We start from the raw sequence: 20097 nt of genomic DNA, 5'->3' as shown, positions 1-20097 counted from the left end.
TATAACGGAGGATGGTGAATCATTTTGGCTAAGGGAGCATGCCATCGTGTCTTCTTTCCAGCTGTGAATGAGGTTATTAGGTGTAGAGACAAATTTATGCTCTCCCCTTTATTCTGTAAACAACAAAGTGCTGTGCTTGTATCTGGTTTATTCTATGTTGAAAGGGTAGGATTAGTCATGTTATCTGCCAATAGTCCTATGGAAGAACAATACCGCCATCTCTTCTGCATAACAATAAGGACCATCATATTTAATCTGAAAGGATTTACCCTCAAATAGGCAGCATGTACTAGAACAGTTCCTTTTGACTAAAAAGATTGGGACAAGATAATTCATGACCATTTACAATTACAAACTTATTTATTAGTTCTCTTTGGTTCAGTAATGGAAGTAACAAATATGTAAAATTCAAAGTTTTGGCCAGACTGGATTGCAGTCAATTAATCAGTTATCACAACCAAACTGGCAGCAGATACTAAAGAACAAAATTTTTCCTCTCCCTTTACTGTTTTCTCCACATCTCCTGATTTTTTTCCATTCTTCAGTACAAGTCTTTCTATTGAGTTCAACAATCTTGGCTTTGGTTTTGTACCTGACCCTATAAAGATAAAGTGGGTGATGTAATACCTTTTATTAGACCAATTTCCGTTGGTGAGAGACACGAGCTTTAGAGCTTACACAAAAACTCTTCTTCAGGTCTGGGAAATGCACTGAGTGTCACAGCTAAATAAAAGGTGTAACAGATTGTTTAGCTTAAGTAGTTAACAAATTTCAAGAGACCATTAAATCTGAAGAGGCCTGATAACATATCTCCAATGGGGGGGGGGGAAGCAAAAACAAGATGGGGATGGAGTGGGGTTAAGTGGCTTACCAATTATTGTAATAAACCATAATCCCAGTGTTTCTTTTCAGTCCATAAATTTTAGTATCTAGAAAAGTTATGTATTTAAGCACCCAGACTCATCTTTTGAAGGTCTTATATGCAGATTTCCTTTGAAGATGAGGACTGAGAGGTCAGATATAGAGTAATTGCTTTGTGAAAAAAGTGTTTATCCACAGATAATATGGCGTTTTAGTCTTTTATAATTTTTCTGTGCGAGTTCATTGGACAGCATAATGATTGTCTCATTTCACCCACACACTCGTTATTAGGGCATTTAGTGCACTGGATGAGGTACACCACATGTTGTGATAGGGACGTGTAAGACCCATGGATGCTGAAAGGTGTGTTGTGGGAAGGATGTTGGTCATTGCAGTGGTGGAGATAGGTCTACATAGGTTTTACATCTGGCCTGGCAGGGTCTGGTGCTATGTTGAGTTGGTGTGTCCTTGTCTATCTCCATTGCTATGATGATCAGGGTCAGCTACGGCACTCTTGCGCTCCTTGCCCCTCCCCTCAGTGTCACTGACTTCTGAGGCCCTGAGAGTGAGGCTATATAGGGGGCACTCACCACCTCAGTTCCTTCCACCACAAAGTCAGAGAGACAGAACAAACAAAGACTCGGACAGAGAAGGGAAGGCAGGTGGGAAATGTGAATATGGCAAGATATATTAAAGAACTCAAGTTACAAGTAAGAAACTCATTTTCTTTGAGTGTCTCAGCATAGTCCCACTTATAGTATAGACTAATAAGTGGTACTGAAACTAACAGAAGGAGGACCAGAATCCTAACTGAATAGAGACTGAAGCAATGTTTTACCAAATCCAGCATTTGCCCTAGACAGCAAAGTCCAAAGCATAGTGTTTAGTGAAAGTGTGCATCAAAGTTGAAGTTGCAGGTCTGCAAGTCTCAGGGACTGGCATCTGCCTAAGACAAGTGAAGGAAGGAGACATAACTCTTGTGGAATGTGATTGAATTGAAGCAGGGAGAGGAACTTTTGCTACTGTGTCAGTCAGGAATACACTGTTTAATCATCAAGAGAATCTGAGAAGAAACTATAAAATCCATGAGACATTTAGCATAAGACACAAACAATCTAGATGATTTAGAAAAACCTTTAGTTCTCACTAAATTGTAGGTGAGAGATCTTCTGGTATCAAGAGTGTGTAGGACAGATATCCCCTTCTTAAAGTGCAGTTAGGGAAAAAACCTGAAAAATTAAGTGTATGGGTTGATGTGAAAATCAGACACAACCTTAGGTAAGAACCTGGTATCAGTTCTGAGAACTACCCTGCCTTTATGAAAAAAAGTGAAAAGTGGATCGCCCATAAGGGCATTCAAGTCACTCATTCTTCTGGCTGACGTGATGGCAACAATAAAAGCTGTTTTGATAGACACCTGATAGAAAAAACACTCAGTGAAGGGTTCACAAGGTAGTTTCACCAGCAGGGCGAAAACCTAATTGAGAACTCAAGGGACAGGATCTCTAACAAGGGGACACACATTTGATAAAAAACTTTCAACCTTTTGATCGAACAATGAGCAAGCAGTGATCTAACATCAACTAACATATGATACCCGGAGATAAATGCCAATTAACTTTTAATGTAAATTAGATAATGTACTTACTGTCTCAGGGATTAAGTATTCCAGAACACAGATACAGGGGAATCAGGTTTTCCTTTCACCAATACCTGAAATCTGGTCCACTTGATAACAGGAAAAGCTTCTAGAGGGCTGTTTTCTTAGTTAGTATGTACTGCACAGATGAAGAACTTGACTGCTCAGGAGCGGACAGTCAAAGTCCGGGCATCCAACACACTGATGTGTAAGATTCTTTCCTGATGAGATCAGTGCCCTCGAACTGTCAAATGATTCAGATGCATCCCTCAACCCATGTTTACTGCCTGGAAAGTTACTGTCAGAGATGGATCCGGGGGATTGACTTGTACACCTCTGAGCATTCACTCTGACTGACCACCATTCTGGAAAGACTGTGATGTTCTGAGGCATGGTGCTCCACCCAGGAAGACTGTCCCAACTTGGACTGTATACCTGAGACATCCAGTTCTGTATAGGTCTCATTCTTAGATGCGCAAATGGAGTCACATAAGTAGCAGCTGACACAGACCCCCTCCCCCCCCGATCAAAAAAGAATTTTACTCTGAATGGGACACTATTGAATTTTTAATAGATACAGGCTCCTCTTGAGATATCTGTCCTATGGTAGTAAGGGTCTCTGTTCCAGAAAGTCTAGTATGTAGCCCAGAAAGGGAATCCTTTGAGTAGGAGTTGAATTGACTTTGGGCTCCTTCTCAACTGTCCTAAGTCCAAAAATAGATGGATTGTCAAGGTAATATGGTATAATAGGTCTTTGTGCACAGAAGCCTTCAGTAGCCAATCATCCAAGTAGGGGTAAACAAAAATAGCCATGCACCTAAGGAATCAGGGTATCACAAAAGAGCACTTTGTAAAAACTCTGGGTGCTCTGGGGAGGCCAAATGGGAGCACCTTGTACTGGAAATACTGCCCAGCCATCACAAACTCAAGGTACTTGTGAAGATTGTGATGAATCAATGTATGAAAATATGCATCCTTTAAATGAAGAGACAAGAACCAATCCATGACCAACAGCAAAGGGATTATGGAGGCCAGTCAACATACAGAACATAAGCTTCCAAATGTACTTGCTCAGATTTGTTAAGTCTAATTAATATTAGTGTAGTATTGGACAAACACCTCCCTCATACTTTTCCTGTACCAAGAAGTAACATGAATAAAAGCCTGACCCCTTATTCTCTGTGCTTTCTTATTGCAGTTGCCACGGGACTATTTAATCAAAATCTGTTGTGGAGAAGAGAATTCTGACTCTTAACTGCCTGAAATACCAGTAAAGGTGCAGTACTGGGCATTAAGAAACTGCCTTATGTATACCACTTTGTTTTCAGGTCAGCAGAGCAGACCTGACTATTAAGTGACTATTAGTCTAACAGAAAGAAGCCCAACTAAGACCAGGAAACATGGCAGACATCAATGAATGTTAGTCTGTTTCCTTATTTGGTTGAAGTTCTGCCTGACAAAAGCAGACAGGGAAGTCAGAAGTGGTGGATAACATAATTCTTGAAAATAAAACAGTTCCTTTTAGACTATTAAGAGCTTATAGGTACAATATCTATTTTACATACAAGTCTGAAATTGTTCTTCACTAACCACCATTAATATTTCTGATTTCTCTTGGAGAAAAGGGGAGGGAGGAAGGATGTGTGTAGAGGTGAGAAATGGAGGGAAAGTACAACAACATATGACTACAGCAACAGAAATCTGAATTTCTCACCTGACTGTTCTTTGCTAATAAGCATTTCAAAGACATCATGATCTCTGAGAAAGCAAAAAGCAAGAAACTATTAAAACATAATTCTAAGAACGTCCGGGCATTATAAAATTACTACCTCAAGTACAGAGAGACAAGGTGGGTGAGGTAATATCTTTTATTGGCCCACTTCTATTGGTGATAGAGACAAGCTTTCAGGCCACACAGACCACTTCAACTCTGGGAAAGGTACTCCGAGTGTCACAGCTAACTACAATGTGGAACAAATTGTTTAGCATAAGCCAGTGGTTTACAACCTTTTTTTATTTGTGGATCCCTAAAAAAATTTCAAATGGAGGTGCAGACCCCACGGAAATCTTAGACAGTCTGTGGACCCCCAGGTTGAAAACTACTGGCATAAATAGTTAGCACATATTCTAAAGGACCATTCATGGTAGAGTTAACACAGCTGTAGTCATAAAACAAAAAGGGAAGGGGTAGTGGGTTATAAACTGTTATAATAAGGAAAAGTCACAAATCCAGCTTTTCTGTTCAGTCCATATTTTTTAGTGTCTAGCGGAGTTATAAAATTTAAGCTCCAAGGCTCATCTTTTAAAAGTATTGTGCAAGTTTCCTTTGAGGATGATGACAGAGATCAGATATAGAGTGATTGGTTTGGTGTTTTTGTCTTATTTTCCTTGTGAGTTTATTCGAGAGTGTAGTTATTTTCTGGTTTCACCTAAAGTTGTCATTGGGGCATTTAGTGCATTGGTTGAGGTATTCAAAATGTTGTTACAGGCACGTGTAGAATCCATGGATCTTGAAAGTTGTGCTGTGATCCTTGTAGCAGCAGAGATATGTCTGCAGGTTTTGCATCTGTTGTTCTGACAGGGTCTAGTGCCACTTTGAGTTGGTGTGTCTTGGGGGAAAAAGCTTGCTTCTGATGATAAGCTTGAGAAGTTTGGGGGATTGTTTGATGGCCAGAAGTAGGGGGGTTCAGGAAAAATTTCTTTCAGGATGGGGTCCTCAGCGAGTATGGGTTGTAGTTGTTTGATGATACTCCATATGGGTTTCAGTTTGGGGTGGCAGGCGACAACTACGGGTGTGCAGTGAGAGGGGGTTTTAGGTCTGTATTGAAGCAAGTTGTCTTGGGAGATTTGGGTAGGCCATTCTGATCTACGTCTCTGCTGGAATGTCCTTGTTTTGTGAAGGCACTTTTGAATGAGTTATGGTGTACATCCTGGACTTTCTCCTCAGAACATATTCTGTGGTGTCTGAGTGCATGGCTGTAAATAACAGATTTCTTGGTGTGTTAGGGATAGTTAATGGATCTATGAAGGTAGATGTGGTGATCTGTGGGTTCCTTGTATATGGTTGTCTATAGGGTTCCATTGTTGAATTGGATTGTGGTGGCCAGGAAGCTGATGTTAGTGTGGGAGTATTCCAGAGAGAGTTTAGTGGTCAGGTGGCAGTTTTGAAGTTACAGTGAAAATCTATGAAGCAGCTTAAGACATCTGTACAGAGGATTCAAATATCATCCATGTATCTCAGGTTTATCATTGGATTTGTGGTGCATTTGTCCAGAAATTCTTCAAGGTGGCTCATGAAAAGGTTGGCACATTGGGGAGCCATCCTAATACCCATGGCTGTTTCCATGGTTTGGACAAAATGTTTGTTATTGAATGTAAAAATGTTATGGGTGAGGATGAAATTGATGAGCTTGGCCATGTGTTTGGGGTGGATATCTGAGGGTTGTCCATTGTCTTGTAAATATGTGAGGCAGGTAGCTATACAGTCTTTGTGAAGGATGGTGGTGTGTAGGGAAGTGACATACATAGTGGCGAGGATGGTATTCTGAGGGAGGTTGTTAATGTTGTGGAGTAAGTCAGTTGTGTCCAGGAGGAAGCTGGCCCTTTGTGTGAGTGATTTGAGGATGGTTTCTATGAGCGCTGTGGCCAGATCTTGCATTTAGCTGTGATGCTTAGAGTACCTTTTCCAGACATGAAGATGAGCTTTGTGTGGTTCAAAAGCTTGTCTCTCTCACCAACAGAAGTTAATCCAATAAAATATATTGCCTCACCCTCCTTCTCTCTCTGATATCCTGGGACCGACACGACTACAGCTATACTGAATACCTCAAATATAGTAAGTTACTTGAAAGATTAAAAAGAAAATCTTTTGCAAGGATAAAATCCTTGGAATACTCGTTTTCTTTCATTAGAAAGCAAGAAATTGGCTGGGGCTATATTATCTGAGCTTCTTAAATATTAACTAGGTATGTCAATTAATTGTAATTAATGCATGCGATTAATGCAAAACAAATTAACTAGATTTAAAAAAAAAAGTCACAATTAAGCACTGTTTTAATCACACTGTTAAACAATAATAGAATACCAATTTAAGTTTGTTATAAATATTTTTGGATGTTTTTCTACATTTTCAAATATATTGATTTCTATTACAACACAGAATACAAAGTGCACAGTGCTCACTTTATACTATTTTATTATTTTTTTACAGTGCAAATATTAGTAAACAAAAGAAATAGTATTTTTCAATTCACCTCATAAAAGTCACTCAGTCCTACTTCTTGTTCAGCCAATTGCTAAGACAAACAACTGTGTTTGCATTTACAGAAGATAATGCTGCCAATTTCTTATTTACAATGTCACCTGAATGTGAGAACAGACATTTGCATGGCATTGTTATGGCTGGCTTTGCAAGATATTTACATGCCAGATAAGCTAAATATTTGTATGCCCCTTCATGCTTTGACTTGTTGGCTCAAAAGTTTTAAATTGTTTTGTTTTTGAGCGCAGTTATGTAAAAAAAAAAACCCCAAAAATAATTCTACATTGTAAGATGCACTTTCCCAATAAAGAGATTGCATTACAGTACTTGTATGAGGTGAAATGAAAAATACTATTTATTTTATTTATATTTTTTACAGTGCAAATATTTGTAATAAAAAATAATGCAAAGTATGTACAATCCTCACTTTATATTCTGTGTTGTAATTGAAATAATATATTTGAAAAAGTAGAAAAACATCCAAAAATATTTATAATAAATTTAAATTGGTACTCTATTATTGTTTAACAGTGCGATTAAAACAGTGATTAACCATGACTTTTTGTTAAAATCTCACAATTGCGATTATTTTTTTAATCCTTTGATGGCTCTAATATTAACCTATTTCCTTCCTAATGTGAACTAAAAAAAATCCTCAAAACTTTTAAATAAACTATTTTTGAAAGATGATCATACTGAGAAACTGAACTTTGTTTCTGCCAGTGACCTTAGAAAAAAGTCCAGAGTAGTTTTCAAACGGATCAAATGTGGTGATTTCATTATTAAGGAATTTACAGTCCAGAATAAAAGTTCTCACTACTACATGATCCTCAATATAAATCACAATGCCACACAGAAAATAGTTCACATTTCATTTACAAAAAAAAAACAAAAACCAAAAAACCCAAACAAAAACCAGTTACTTAGTATTACAATTAATAAGACAAAATGAACCTAAAATATTTCTTCAAGCTTCATAATTAAAGCTTATTTAAGAATTTTCAGAAAGTGCTTTTACTTTTTACAGGATTATCAGATACTGTATATAGGAGACAGGCTTAAACTTGCATAATGACCATAAACAGTGCAATAGAAGTTAAATAGAATCACATCTGGGGGACATATTAGGATGCATACAACAACAAAAATGGGCAGAGTATAAGACTCTGGAATCCAAAAATCAGGAAATATTCTCATTATGTCACAATCTTTAATCTTATTCCAAGTCCTTCTCCATTGTAACCCATTACAATGCATAATAGCTATCTTGGTGAATGAGCTCAACAAGCCTTGGATTTGAAAAGCCTCAGTCCTTAAAGAAGAAATGTTTAGGTAGCATTATAAAGAGAGGTATCAATGCATTCCAGATACTGGAGGTGGTGTTCTGCCAGATTAAATAGGGTAAGGATAAAATAATACAGAGTACAATGAAAGTCTGCTCATTTTTTAATTCTGGCAAAAAAAAAGTAACTTTGTACATGTGTACAAAGACTAAATAAGAGTGGTGACACAAAGATGTACAACGTTGTAGGAGGCAGGAACAAATGAGGACAGGCAGCAATTATGTGTACACTATGGCCAAGAGCCTGCAATGTTTATTGAATTAACAAGATGACACCCAGGAATAACATGTCCTGGCAGTGGTTTGAAAAAGTGAAGGGCAAGGGAAAGAAAGAACAGTCACTGGCTTTCCTTCATTTTGGTTCTTATAATGCTGAGCAACTTAACTGTTCAAAGACCAAGTAGATCTACCAAGATTCATAGTGTTGTGCATGATACTGCAATGGGAAACCACTGAACACTGCACTAAATTTTGGCATTTCAGCACATCCAATCTCTAACAATGCTACACATCTTTCTGATGTCAATCCTTCTCCCACATATCTCCATTCTGGAAAGTAATCTAACCCCTGCTGTCAGGATGTACTAGCAAAATTTGTGTTCACGTGAAACAAAAAGAAAAAAGATTGAACCTGATTGTGACCCACAAATTCCAAGAGTCCATGTCAATGAAACAGCCTGCATGTTGGCATGAATACTTCAAAATGAATGAAAGTGAGAAATTATGATTCATAGCAACAAAGCAAAACCATACACATACAAAATAGGGGAAATGAGTCTGCTACATATATATCTTTTGCTATAATAGAAAAAATAAAGACGAGTTGGTGCTGCTGTGCATGGTGGAGTAGGAAGGTGATGAGTGTGACTCCAGCTTTGGATGGCAACAGCCAATCCTAACACATGACAAAGACATCAGTACAGAACAACTGAAGGCCTTCTTACAAGGGGGGCCTGCCATTGGCCAGCAAGAGTTCTGATGATACCTGGGGGTATCAGATCCTGTCCCAGCAAATTGGTGCTGACAGTGTAGTCAGAACCTTATGATATATTTGAGTTGCAGCTGTAGCATGAAAAACCAAATGATACTCAAGTGAAGCAGTGAGATCACATTCAAAATCAAATTCTGCAGTTTTATTTTCTATTAGAACAACAGTATGTGGCTTTCAAATGCACGTGTCAATACCTTAACTTGAATATTCTTTGAAGAGAGATAAAATTTTAAAAAGCTGTGCACAATTACTTTGATTGTACTTTGTTCCGATATCGTCTACATTAATGTGCATGGTTTACCACTGAAATGAAATGATTTTTAAAGTTTGATTAATGTAATAATTATGATGAGTAGTTGTTCCAGGTATGACACCTGCCTCTGTGGCCCTCTGTTCATTGTTGTGATTTTGCTATTATATTTTCAAAATTTTTAACAATTATTGTTTTCTCTCATCTTGTTCTGTGAAAGAAAGACTCACATAAAGGATATGGGAAATTGCCTGACATATTATAAAGAGAAAACCGTGCTGCCAAATGCACAAAGTAAAACTGGAAAAATCCAGTGTGCACCTCCCTGCACACTCTAAGATATCTTATTTTCCTATATCTTAGGTTAAAAAAAAAAAGAACATAAGTGAGATTTTGAAAATTGACAGCATCCCTTTAAGTTGATATACAAACTATACTCATGAATCAATTCATCCACCAATGAAATGCACCTCTGGAATGAAATGAATCAACTGTAATATACAAATGTTTAGGAGAGGAAGTTAAAAAAAATTCAATTTAATCTGCAGGTGGAATTTTAGGTAGGCAGATGGCCACGATCCATCAGGTTTCCCATTTTTACTGAAAGATGGCACCTCCAGCAGAATATTGCCTCCTAATACTTTACTAGATCAGAAATTTTCAACATTTTAAATAGTGCGGACCATATTTCAACAAAGAAACGGTCTCAGACACCTCTCATTTTGTTCATGACTTTTGTTCAATTTCTTTCAAGGAAAATTAGTATATTAACTCTCTTTTCAATTTTGCAGCTGGAAATAAGAGGATGCCTGCATCACGGACTTCCAGGAAGTGCTACAGTTTAGGAATTGTGGAACTACAAAACTTATTCCACCCTCACTCACAAGGAAGAGTACCACCTAATGAACCACCAAAGCCTCTTCCTGCAGCACCTAGACTTTTACTGAAGGTCCTCCTTCCAAGAACTGATCTGGTCCACCCCAGATATTCTGACAGCATCATAGCAATATGTCTTAAGTGTATAAAATATTTCTATAATTCTACAGAATTAACAAGTATTTCCCATCATGTAATAATATTACTCAGTGCCTTTAAATCACTACTTTAAAACTGCATTAAATCCAGTGCTGTAGGGATGAAAATAGGAAAAAAAACCTAGAGACAGCTCTATAAAGTCCATGAAAGCTGAATTCTGAGAGTTACTGTATTTACTACAGGCAAATTGGAATAAGAGCACTGTTCGTATCTATATAGAACATAACTGAGAAATCTAGCAATGTCCGGACAATACCCGCAAATGCTGGAAACTTTATACTTTTTGTGTTCTTGTACTAATTGCTCTAGGATTGCATACCATAACCATTTCAACTGATAGCTGTTTTCACATTTTTGTTGAAGAGGCAAATTATATAGCAAATTAACTACAATTTCCATTAATTTTTACATGGCCTTTACAAGACCTGGGAATTGCACTCCTTTGGTTTTTAAAGTATAGCTTCTATATTCAATTTTTAAATGAAAATATTATCTTCAGTCTCCACATTTCTGTCCCATAAACGGAAAAATATGAGAACTCTCTCATATATCCTACTTCTTGCCATGGCTGTCAGCCAGACTTTATAGTCCACAGTGGATAAAGTGGCTGCCTTATATTTCACAGCTATTGAGTTCAAATTTCAGTGGTATTATACTTTCATTTTAAAAAAATCTTATCTTTTATTCTCTTGGTGTCAAGTGGATTACTACAGTTTAAACAATTCTTTCTTTCATCCCTAAATACTCAGTATTTACATTTTTAAACAACTCTCTCCTGAAGAAATACATAGTACTAGTCTATTTTAATGAAGAAATCAAGGACATCCATTGCACCAGAAAATGCTCTTAGTATTTCTTGCATTTTATCACTCGTTCTTCAAAGACTTTTGTTGTATGCTTGGAAATAAAACCCACACCCACCTCTGAATTCCCAATGGGCATTAACTTAACATGGCCTTCTATATGAAATATCTGTCTTACTTGCAGAGATAAGGAGTTCATATTCTTTGAGCTGTATTTATTAAATTTTCTCTTCAGTTTTTTTTCCCCTAAAAGACTAAAATCTCATCCAAAATGATGTTATTAGGAAGTCCAGCTATTATGAATAAAAGTGAAAGATTAAAAAAAAAACCAATTCCATTAGGAAAGGGATTGCCTAGCTGTTTAAATAGTCATGTTTAACAAAATTCTCCTAAGTTTACAGCTCCCATTCTAGGTTTATAAACCCTACAAGTGTCTTATTTTGCCATTTAAAAGAGTAATGCTTTTCCAATATGGCTGATTTTAAAAATATGTTACACTGAACTTTTGGTAAAGACTAATTGTGTGTGAGAGAAAGCTGGATCAGGTATAATATAGCATTCCATGAATTTTTTGCTTAATTTTTTATTTTTTTCTGAACTTTTTATCAAGGGTTCTATAGGCCAAATCCTCAGCTGGTGTAAATCAGTGTAGTTCAGTTTAAATTACTGGAGCAATGATGATCTGTCCCAGAGTATGCACATCACATATAGTGTGCCTAGCTTTAATTTTATTTGTTTCTAGCTGAGCAGGTGGAAACTCACTCTGATTCTTTTAAATGGAGAAATCAGGGGTAGGGTTTATTTGGCTACTAATCTATTTAAGAGTGATCGTTATATCAGTAACTAAAAAACACAACACAGTCATCTTAAACTACACAAATCACCTCTGTTCTGACATCTTCCCCTCTACTTTGGGGGTCACCATTTTCTTGGGCTTTCCTCCCCCTCATGGAATGCTCTACTCCATCACTCCTTGTCATGTACACTTGAAGAGTTTCTACTGCATCACTTATCACTGAACCATTAGTGCAGTGGCATCAACCTGTGGTTTTGGGGTCACTTCTGGCCCTTGAGGCTCTAACCATTTGATTTTCCATTAAAAATATGTTTCCCGAGTCTTCCCCTGGGATTTTTGACTGTAAGTGTTTGAGTCAGCCCTGACACTCAAGGGAAAAAGTAAAGGCACTGCCTTCTGATAAGTTTGCCATCATTTCTTCTGCAGTCCAGGAGGAATTCTGAGCAGCTACTGTCCCTTCCCTCTTGCAGCTGCTCAGCAGTCCTGAGGTCTGCCTGCTGCATTGCAGGGGACAGAGGAAGAGTAGCTCTGGCTGCTCCATCTGCAGTACTATTGCAACTCCTGGGACAGAAGAATAGGAGCTTGACTCACGCTCTTTGCTTAAGCCTATAGGAATTGCTAGCAAGGGATAGCTACCCTCTTCAATGCAGCTATCCAAGGCAATCCAGGATTTCAATCGCGCTGTGAACAGAATACATACCTGCAGGTGTGATCATCACCAACACTTGCAATATCCTGACCTTCTTTAGGGGCAAATACCAGATCATTAATGTAATCTGAGTGGCCATCAAAAATCTGTCAATCAGAACAAAGAAATATTTTCATACTGAAGTCTTAAAATTAATAATTCTGATAAACAGTAATATTTGAGCATTCCAGAAGCTTCTGCAATGTGTTCAAGAATTGCTACAGGAAAAGCACACAAGTTTAAAGAGAAGTTGGGGATCTACAGTTAGGAATATAAACTTACGATTGTATAAATGAATCCTGAGCTTATTTTTGTGTTACTAGACCATTGTTCCTGTCTGTAACTGATTAGTTTTAATATTTTTATTTCAAAACAACAAGAGTAATTTATCCACACAGGATACTGGTTGTTTAGCAGCAGAGCATTTGTGAACAAAAAACAAACCCAATCACAACTTCTGGCATTAATAAAAAGTTAGCTGAATGGCCAAAAAATCCTATGTATCACATACACAGCAGTCAGATTCATTTCCAGGATCAATTCTGCACAAATGCTTCATTTTAGGACTTTCACATGCAGTACTGTTCTATAAAGAGATATCAATATTTACAAATACTAAACAAGTCTCTGATCTTGCAAAGACTTAAACACAAGCTTAACTTTAAGCACATGCATAAATCTTTATATGATTGGAGTCTTAGATGCAGGGTTTTCAAAGTAAGAGGAGACAGTTTAATTCTATCTAGCAGCTATATGAACTAGTATGGATAAGCTTCAAACTCTGTGATTGGGTTCTAAATGATGGAGATCGCCTCATCTCAAAATCTGATTAATATTAAAATTATGTATCATTAACTAAACTTATGATCTTTTAACTAAAATCTGATATAACATTTCTGAAAAAGAATATCATGGGATAAATATTTGGTGTGTATCTAGATTTTACGTTCACTGCCCTTGCCTTCACTTTTGTGCCCAAGAGCTCATAAAACAGGGATGCTGCAAACTCCCCGAACCTTGGGGGAGACGGGAGAAAGGAGATCACTATATGGGTGGCATAGAGGGAAAAACAAAAACCCACAAAGGGTTTATAACAAAAACCATTACATTCATTCCATAAGCATATTTATTCCTCAAATACAATATGCTACACGATTGCCCAAAAGGGAAAGCTTGCAACTGTGTATGTAAAACCATTAGAGCACAACTGTTGAGTACTACTCTAGTAGTTAGGCCTACCACTAATTTGTATCTGCGCCTAACAGTTATATTTTTACTAACTTATTTGCTTTTTCCAGCACCTCATACTATGTTACTTTGACCAAAACAAACTGCATATGCTAAAACCACACTCAAATGATGCTGAATAGTTTGGACAGTCTTTTGAAAACTGACAAAATTCTGAATTCACTTTTTTTTGTGGTTTTATGTCCACAATTTCCCAACATTTTGATGCTATGAATTGTGATATACTTTTTATGTAAACAGATTTGGAGGGGGGGAAATACCTTCAAATGCTCGTAAAGAACAAACGAACTCAGGCTCGTATTTCATCACACACATTTCTCCCTCTACATCCTCTTCTGGGCTCAACCTCTGACCTTAGCCAGCTTGACTAATTCAAAATGCAAAGTAATGTAAAGCTTCTGTGCATCACTTTTTGTTGCCATTATTAATTATTTGTATTACCATAGTGCCTACAAGCTCCAGTCACGGTCCAGAGCCCCATTGTACTAGGTGCTCTATAAATACAGAACAGAAAGATAATCTCTGGTCCAAAGAGTTTACAATCTAATTATAAAACAAGATACAACACATCTACATGGATGGGGGAGAACAAGGAAAAAAGAGAGACAGTGTTCAGCACGGTAGACAGTGGTCTCACACACCAGCAGTCTAGTTGTTCTAAGTTTTTTTTTTTGTATGGGCATCATGGCAAAGGAGAGTAAACTAGGATCGTGAAGGAGGATAATGAAGTATCTTAGCAGACGTTTACAGGGAGCTCCTCCCAAGGGCTTGGGGCAGCATAGGAGAAAGCCCAAAGGTGCTTGTTTGAAAGATTAACAAGTATGTGCCTTCAGTTCTTTGCTGACAATTAGATCAAATCAGGTTTTCCACTAAGACCATAATGTTAGAATATAGTCTATGAAATCCTTCCAAGAGTGCCAAATGCAAATGAAGTTTACTATTAAGAAACAAAAATTGCTTAGTGGTTACAGTAAGACTAATCACATTCTTTAATTGCTTCTGCATGTTTTATATCTCTGCAGAGTCCCTTGTTATGTAAAGCATGTGCTATGCTGAATCCAAGTCCTCCATATGTTCACTGTAAATTTCAATACTATTGTATGCGACAGTTTTCAGTCAAGTATCATTAGAAAACTGGAGTATTATGTTTTTTAAAAAATATCAGACAAACATCATACATAAGATAGATGAGCTGAAGATATCGCCTCATTAAGGTGCAATACAGTAAATAAAAATGAAAGAAAAATATAAAGCAAAAATGCATAACGTATTTAAAAAAATATTTTAAAAAACTGACTGACAAGTTAATACACCACAAATGAAAATGCTGATGAGAAAAAAAAATAAGTGTTCTCAGCAGTATCGATTTTCCTAGCAAATTTTTCTCGAATTTCAATTGAACATTTATATGCACTAACCATTATGCGCAGTTTATTACACAAGTGCAGGAAATGGAATGCTATTATGCATCAAGATGCAAAGTAGAATTTTCAGAAGCCTGATGTACTTAAGTCACTTTTAAAATTGGACTTTAGGAGCCTAAGACACATAGGCATTTAAAAAAAAAAAAAGACTGTAGATAAAATTTTCACAAGACAAGTTTCTAATGCAGATATACAAGTTCTTGTTCCTTCACCTTATAGCAGTACTGATGTTTGGGTCCCTTACTCCATTGGTTCTCAAACTTATTTGATCATGACTCCATTCAGTAGACTCTGGTCTACAATGTGAATTTAGGCTTCTGCTGACCACATAAATGTATGTGTCTCCACTGCCAGGTCCGATCTGCTGACCTAACTTGGCAGAAACATCGACTCAATAAATCAACCTCCACGAGAGGCGTGGCGCTAAAATCGAAGTGGATAGGTCGAATGAGAGGTAGTGTAGGCAGAGTGATGCATAAATCAACATCATTGGCCTCCGTAAGGTGTCCCACAATGCTCCGCTGTGAGCGCTCTGGGCATGTTTTTTTAACTCTGCTGCCCCGCAGCAGTGTGCACAGAAAAAAGCCCCATCCCTGCTCAAGCCTCAAGAAATTTTGAATTCTTATTTCCTGTTTGGTCAGAGTGGTAAACTGATCATGGCGACTGAGTGCCCCACACATGCTCCAGCCTGCAGTAGACCTCAGGTGTTGGATCTCCTCCGTCTGTGGGAAAAAGAGTCTGTTCAGGCACAGCAGCAGAAACATCGCTATCTACGAAAAGATATTGTGGGGCTGTTGGAGAAGGGGCACAACAGGGACACACAGCAGTGCCGAGTTACAATCAAAGAACTCAGGCAGGCGTATCAAAAGACAAGGGAGGCAAACAGTTGTTCTGGTTCATCACCAAGACATGCCGCTTCTACGATGAGCTGCATGCAATTCTTGGCACTGACCCTCACCACTGCCCCCAGACACAGCACTGATGCTTTGGGGAATCTGAGTCCAGGGCCATTGATGATGAGACTGGATGAGGAGGAGGAAGAGCAGAAGAGGGGGCAGGCGAGCGGGATATCCATTCTCCCTGAGAGTCAGGAGCTGTTTTTAACCCCAGGGCAGCCCAGCCAGACACAGGACAGCATGTTGGCTGACTGAGGTGCCAGGGAAGGCACCTCTGGTGAGTGTGGAATTTCAGTTTATGTGCACAGAGAAGGCTCAGAATTCTCCATGGTTATCGCCAGGAAACTTTCATGGAGGTACTCTGCAATTCTTTGCAGGTTACTTGGGAGGGCAGCCTCATTTCTTCCACCATGATATGACACTTTGCCATGCCACTCCATTATTAAATTTTCTGGCATCATGGCTGAATACAGCATAGCAGCATAAGGACCAAGTCTGTATCCAGACACCTGCAGTAACTGCTCTCTTTCCACCTGTGTCACCCTCAGGAGACTAATATCACATAGGGTCACCTAGGGTAGATGGTGCAAGTTTACAATACATGTGCTTTTACTGAAAACAATAGTGTGTGATTTCACCCTCGGGCTGGTTTCTGGCTCCTTCAACTGAAGTTTCCCTAACCTGAGGTTGTTCTGGATGGCAGGGATCAAGGATTGCATATTAATGTGTTTTTTCTTGCCCCATTTCTCTTCCCCCCACTTCCTCTAGGACAGCATCCTTCAAAAATCGAATTTTGGGTGGCTAAACAATGTTCCCTGGTCATGTTCCTGGGGGAAGGAGGAAAATGTCCCAAACACATTCTGTGCTCCAGGGATTTCCAAAAACTCGAGGCACGAGCCCCTTACTCACCATGGCTGCCACACCACACAGACCCATGGAAGAGATCGTGATTCTGGGCTTCTGTTCACTTGAGAATAATAAAAGGAGTGATTTTTACATTGCCACCTTGCATTTCACTCATGGTGTGCATTAACAACGGTTGTATTGTGCTTTGTGTGCCTTGCAGTGAAAAGTGTGGCCTTCAGTGCATCCTCCACTTCTGCGGAGAGGCTGTCGCAGATTAGAAGGTGGAAAAAGAGAACTTGGGATGACATGTTCAAGGAGATAATGAACGCCTCTGGGGCAGCTGACACAGAGTTCAGAGCCTGGAGGATTTCCTTGTCCAAAAAACTGGATCTGGACATGGAGAGCAGGAGAGCAGTCCAGGAACAAGAGCATGCAACACAGGACAAGATGCTGCGGATAATGAAGGACCAATCAGACATGTTGAGGCATCTTGTTGAGCTTCAGGAACAGCAGCGGGAGGATAGATTCACTCTGCAGCCCCTGTAGAACTTGCAGCAATAACTGACCTCTTCCCAAGCCCTCATCCCCAAGTGTTCCAGGAGAAGGATGGGAAGGGTGCAGCATGTGCTCCACTCCACACCGGAAGAGGGGAGTAGGAAGACCTTCTAAGAACTGTCAACCTGCAGGCTTTTGTGCTTGCACAGACAAGCAGTGTTCTCCCCCCCAATTCCACGTGAATGGTTGTTAACAGGTAAATTATTTTTCTTTCCCTCTACTGTTACATATGTGCCATAAAAGTCAACTTCTTTGTAAATAAGTACTCTTTATTTATTAAATTCACGCAGGTGGTAGGGGAAGGGGAGGTGCTATGACAGTACAGCAATGGAGGGGATGGTATGGCAAGGCAAAGCACAGGTAAGTGGCGCTCAGTGCTATGGTTCATTACAAAAATGGGTTTTCAAAGCCTCCCTGAGGCACAGAGCTCCTCATTGGGCTCTCTGTGTTGCGCTTATCTGGCTGCTCAAAGTTTGCGGCCAGCCGATCTGCTTCCATGACCCAATCCAGTGGAAATTTCTCTCCTTTTGTCTCGCAGACATTATGGAGCACACAGCAGGCAGAGATAACTATGGGGATATTGCTTTCACTAAGGTCTAACCTAGTTAGCAAACTGCGCCAGCGAGACTTTAAACGTCCAAAGGCACATTCCACCACTATTCAGTACTTACTCAGCCTATTATTTAACTGCTCCTCATCACTGTCCAGGTGTCAGTGTCCGGCTTTATAAGCCATGGAAGCAAGGGTCCTGAATCTCCCAGGATCACTATTTACATTTCAACATCATAAATAGTTATTTTTTGGTCTGGGAAAAAAGTCCCCGCTTGCATCTTTCTGAACAGACCTGAATTCCTAAAGATGCACGCATCATGCACTTTTCCAGACTACCCAACGTTGATGTTGGTGAAATGACCCCTGTGATCCACCAGTGCTTGCAACACCATGGAAAAGTAATCCTTTTGGGTTTATGTACTCTGTGGCAAGGTGGTCTGGTGCTAATATAGTGATATGCATGCCATCTATCGGCTCCACCAGAGTTAGGGACCCCATCGGGAACCCATCCACTATGTCCTGCATATTTCCCAAACTCACTGCCCTTCTTAGCAAAAGGCTGTAAATGGCCCTGCACACTTGTATCACAGCAGCTCCCACAGTGGATTTACTGACTCCAAATTGATTCCCAAATGACTGGTAGCAGTCTGGCATTGCCAGCTTCCACAGAGCAATGGCCACTCGCTTCTCCATTGTCAGAACAGGTCTCAAGTGAGTATTTCTGCACTTCAAGGCTGGGGACAGCTCTGCGCAAAGTTACAGGAAAGTGGCCTTATGCATCCAAAAGTTCTGCTTGTCATTCCAGACCTTCATAACGATGCAATCCCACCAGTCAGTGCTTGTTTCCCAGAACCAGAAATGGCTCTCCATAGAATTCAGCCAGCAGCAACCGTGGATTGTTTCGTTCCATGGCTTGTAGCATGGCGGCTTAAGTAATGTTGCAATTTTTGGCATTGCAGCTCCTCTCTCGGCTTTAGAAATACTGCAGGATAAGTCGCAAGGTGTTTGTGATGTTCACGATAGTGCAGAACTGAGTGGGCTCCATGCTTCCAGGGCAACAGCGTACGCATGGCTGAAGCAGGGTTTCAAAAAGCGGTGCGAAAAAATGTTTGTTTGCTGTTGACATCAGAGGAGGAAGGGAGGACATTGCATCATGGGAGTCCGAAGATCTTCCCAAAAGCCCCTGCAGCTAGTTGTACTGTGGGATTGCTACCCACGGTACATCGCTCGTCCATCGACGCAAGCGCAGCTGATGGGGATGCCCTTGCAATGCAATCAGCATGGTGTAATCACACCCGACTGACTTCATTAGTTCAGCGGGTGACGGTCGACTGAAATTAAATTGACTTCACTTTGCAGTGTAGACATACCCTTAGTCTATAGTAATTTATGTCACCCCCTGCTACCACCACACAAGTACAAATGCCGCCACCCAGTTCTGAAGGCAGAGTGGAGAGACTAATATATTTGTAAACATGCTTTGAAATAGGTGTTCGTTTTCATATGGCTTCACAAAAAAGCTATTGCTGATTTAAGAATGTAGAGAATTCTGAGAAATGCAATTATGGTATAAGTGACTGCACTGGTTTCAGTATTAATGTTTTCAGTTGATGATGAGAGGAGAAGCTTAAAAGTTGCAATGAAAACATATTAGCAATGATTTTTCAACCATTCTTAAATAAATGTTTATGCTAAAGCTGTAGTTTATACTCACTCGCTAACACTTTCCCTTATAGAACATTCCTAAAGAAAGCCTAGATATTAAAAACATTAATATGAACTTTTGCCCCCAGCTTTCAGTATGTAATAGAATCTTTTCACTTCCCATTTCAAGCTCACATATTGACAATCCTTGCCTCATTTTTAGTCAAGCATAAATAATTACCTACTTGCTGTTCTAGAGTTCTGTT

At 39.2% G+C, this 20097-nt stretch overlaps 1 protein-coding gene across 1 annotated transcript in view; it reads right to left on the bottom strand.

The window, feature by feature from the left end:
* NUP37 (nucleoporin 37) overlaps nt 1-20097 on the bottom strand; it is a 37598-nt gene that overhangs the window by 10590 nt on the left and 6911 nt on the right. Inside the window, exon 5 of the mRNA XM_067536034.1 lies at nt 12679-12773. Coding sequence (XP_067392135.1) covers nt 12679-12773 — 95 coding nt within the window. The remainder of the gene's footprint in view (nt 1-12678; nt 12774-20097) is intronic.

Source organism: Emydura macquarii, unplaced genomic scaffold, assembly GCF_026122565.2.
Source record: "Emydura macquarii macquarii isolate MOO-44397 ecotype Brisbane River unplaced genomic scaffold, CSIRO-AGI_Emac_v2 contig_3530, whole genome shotgun sequence".
Classification (NCBI taxonomy): Eukaryota; Metazoa; Chordata; order Testudines; family Chelidae; genus Emydura; species Emydura macquarii.
The sequence above is the reverse complement of the archived record's forward strand: the minus strand, read 5'-3'. Positions and strand labels throughout refer to the sequence as shown.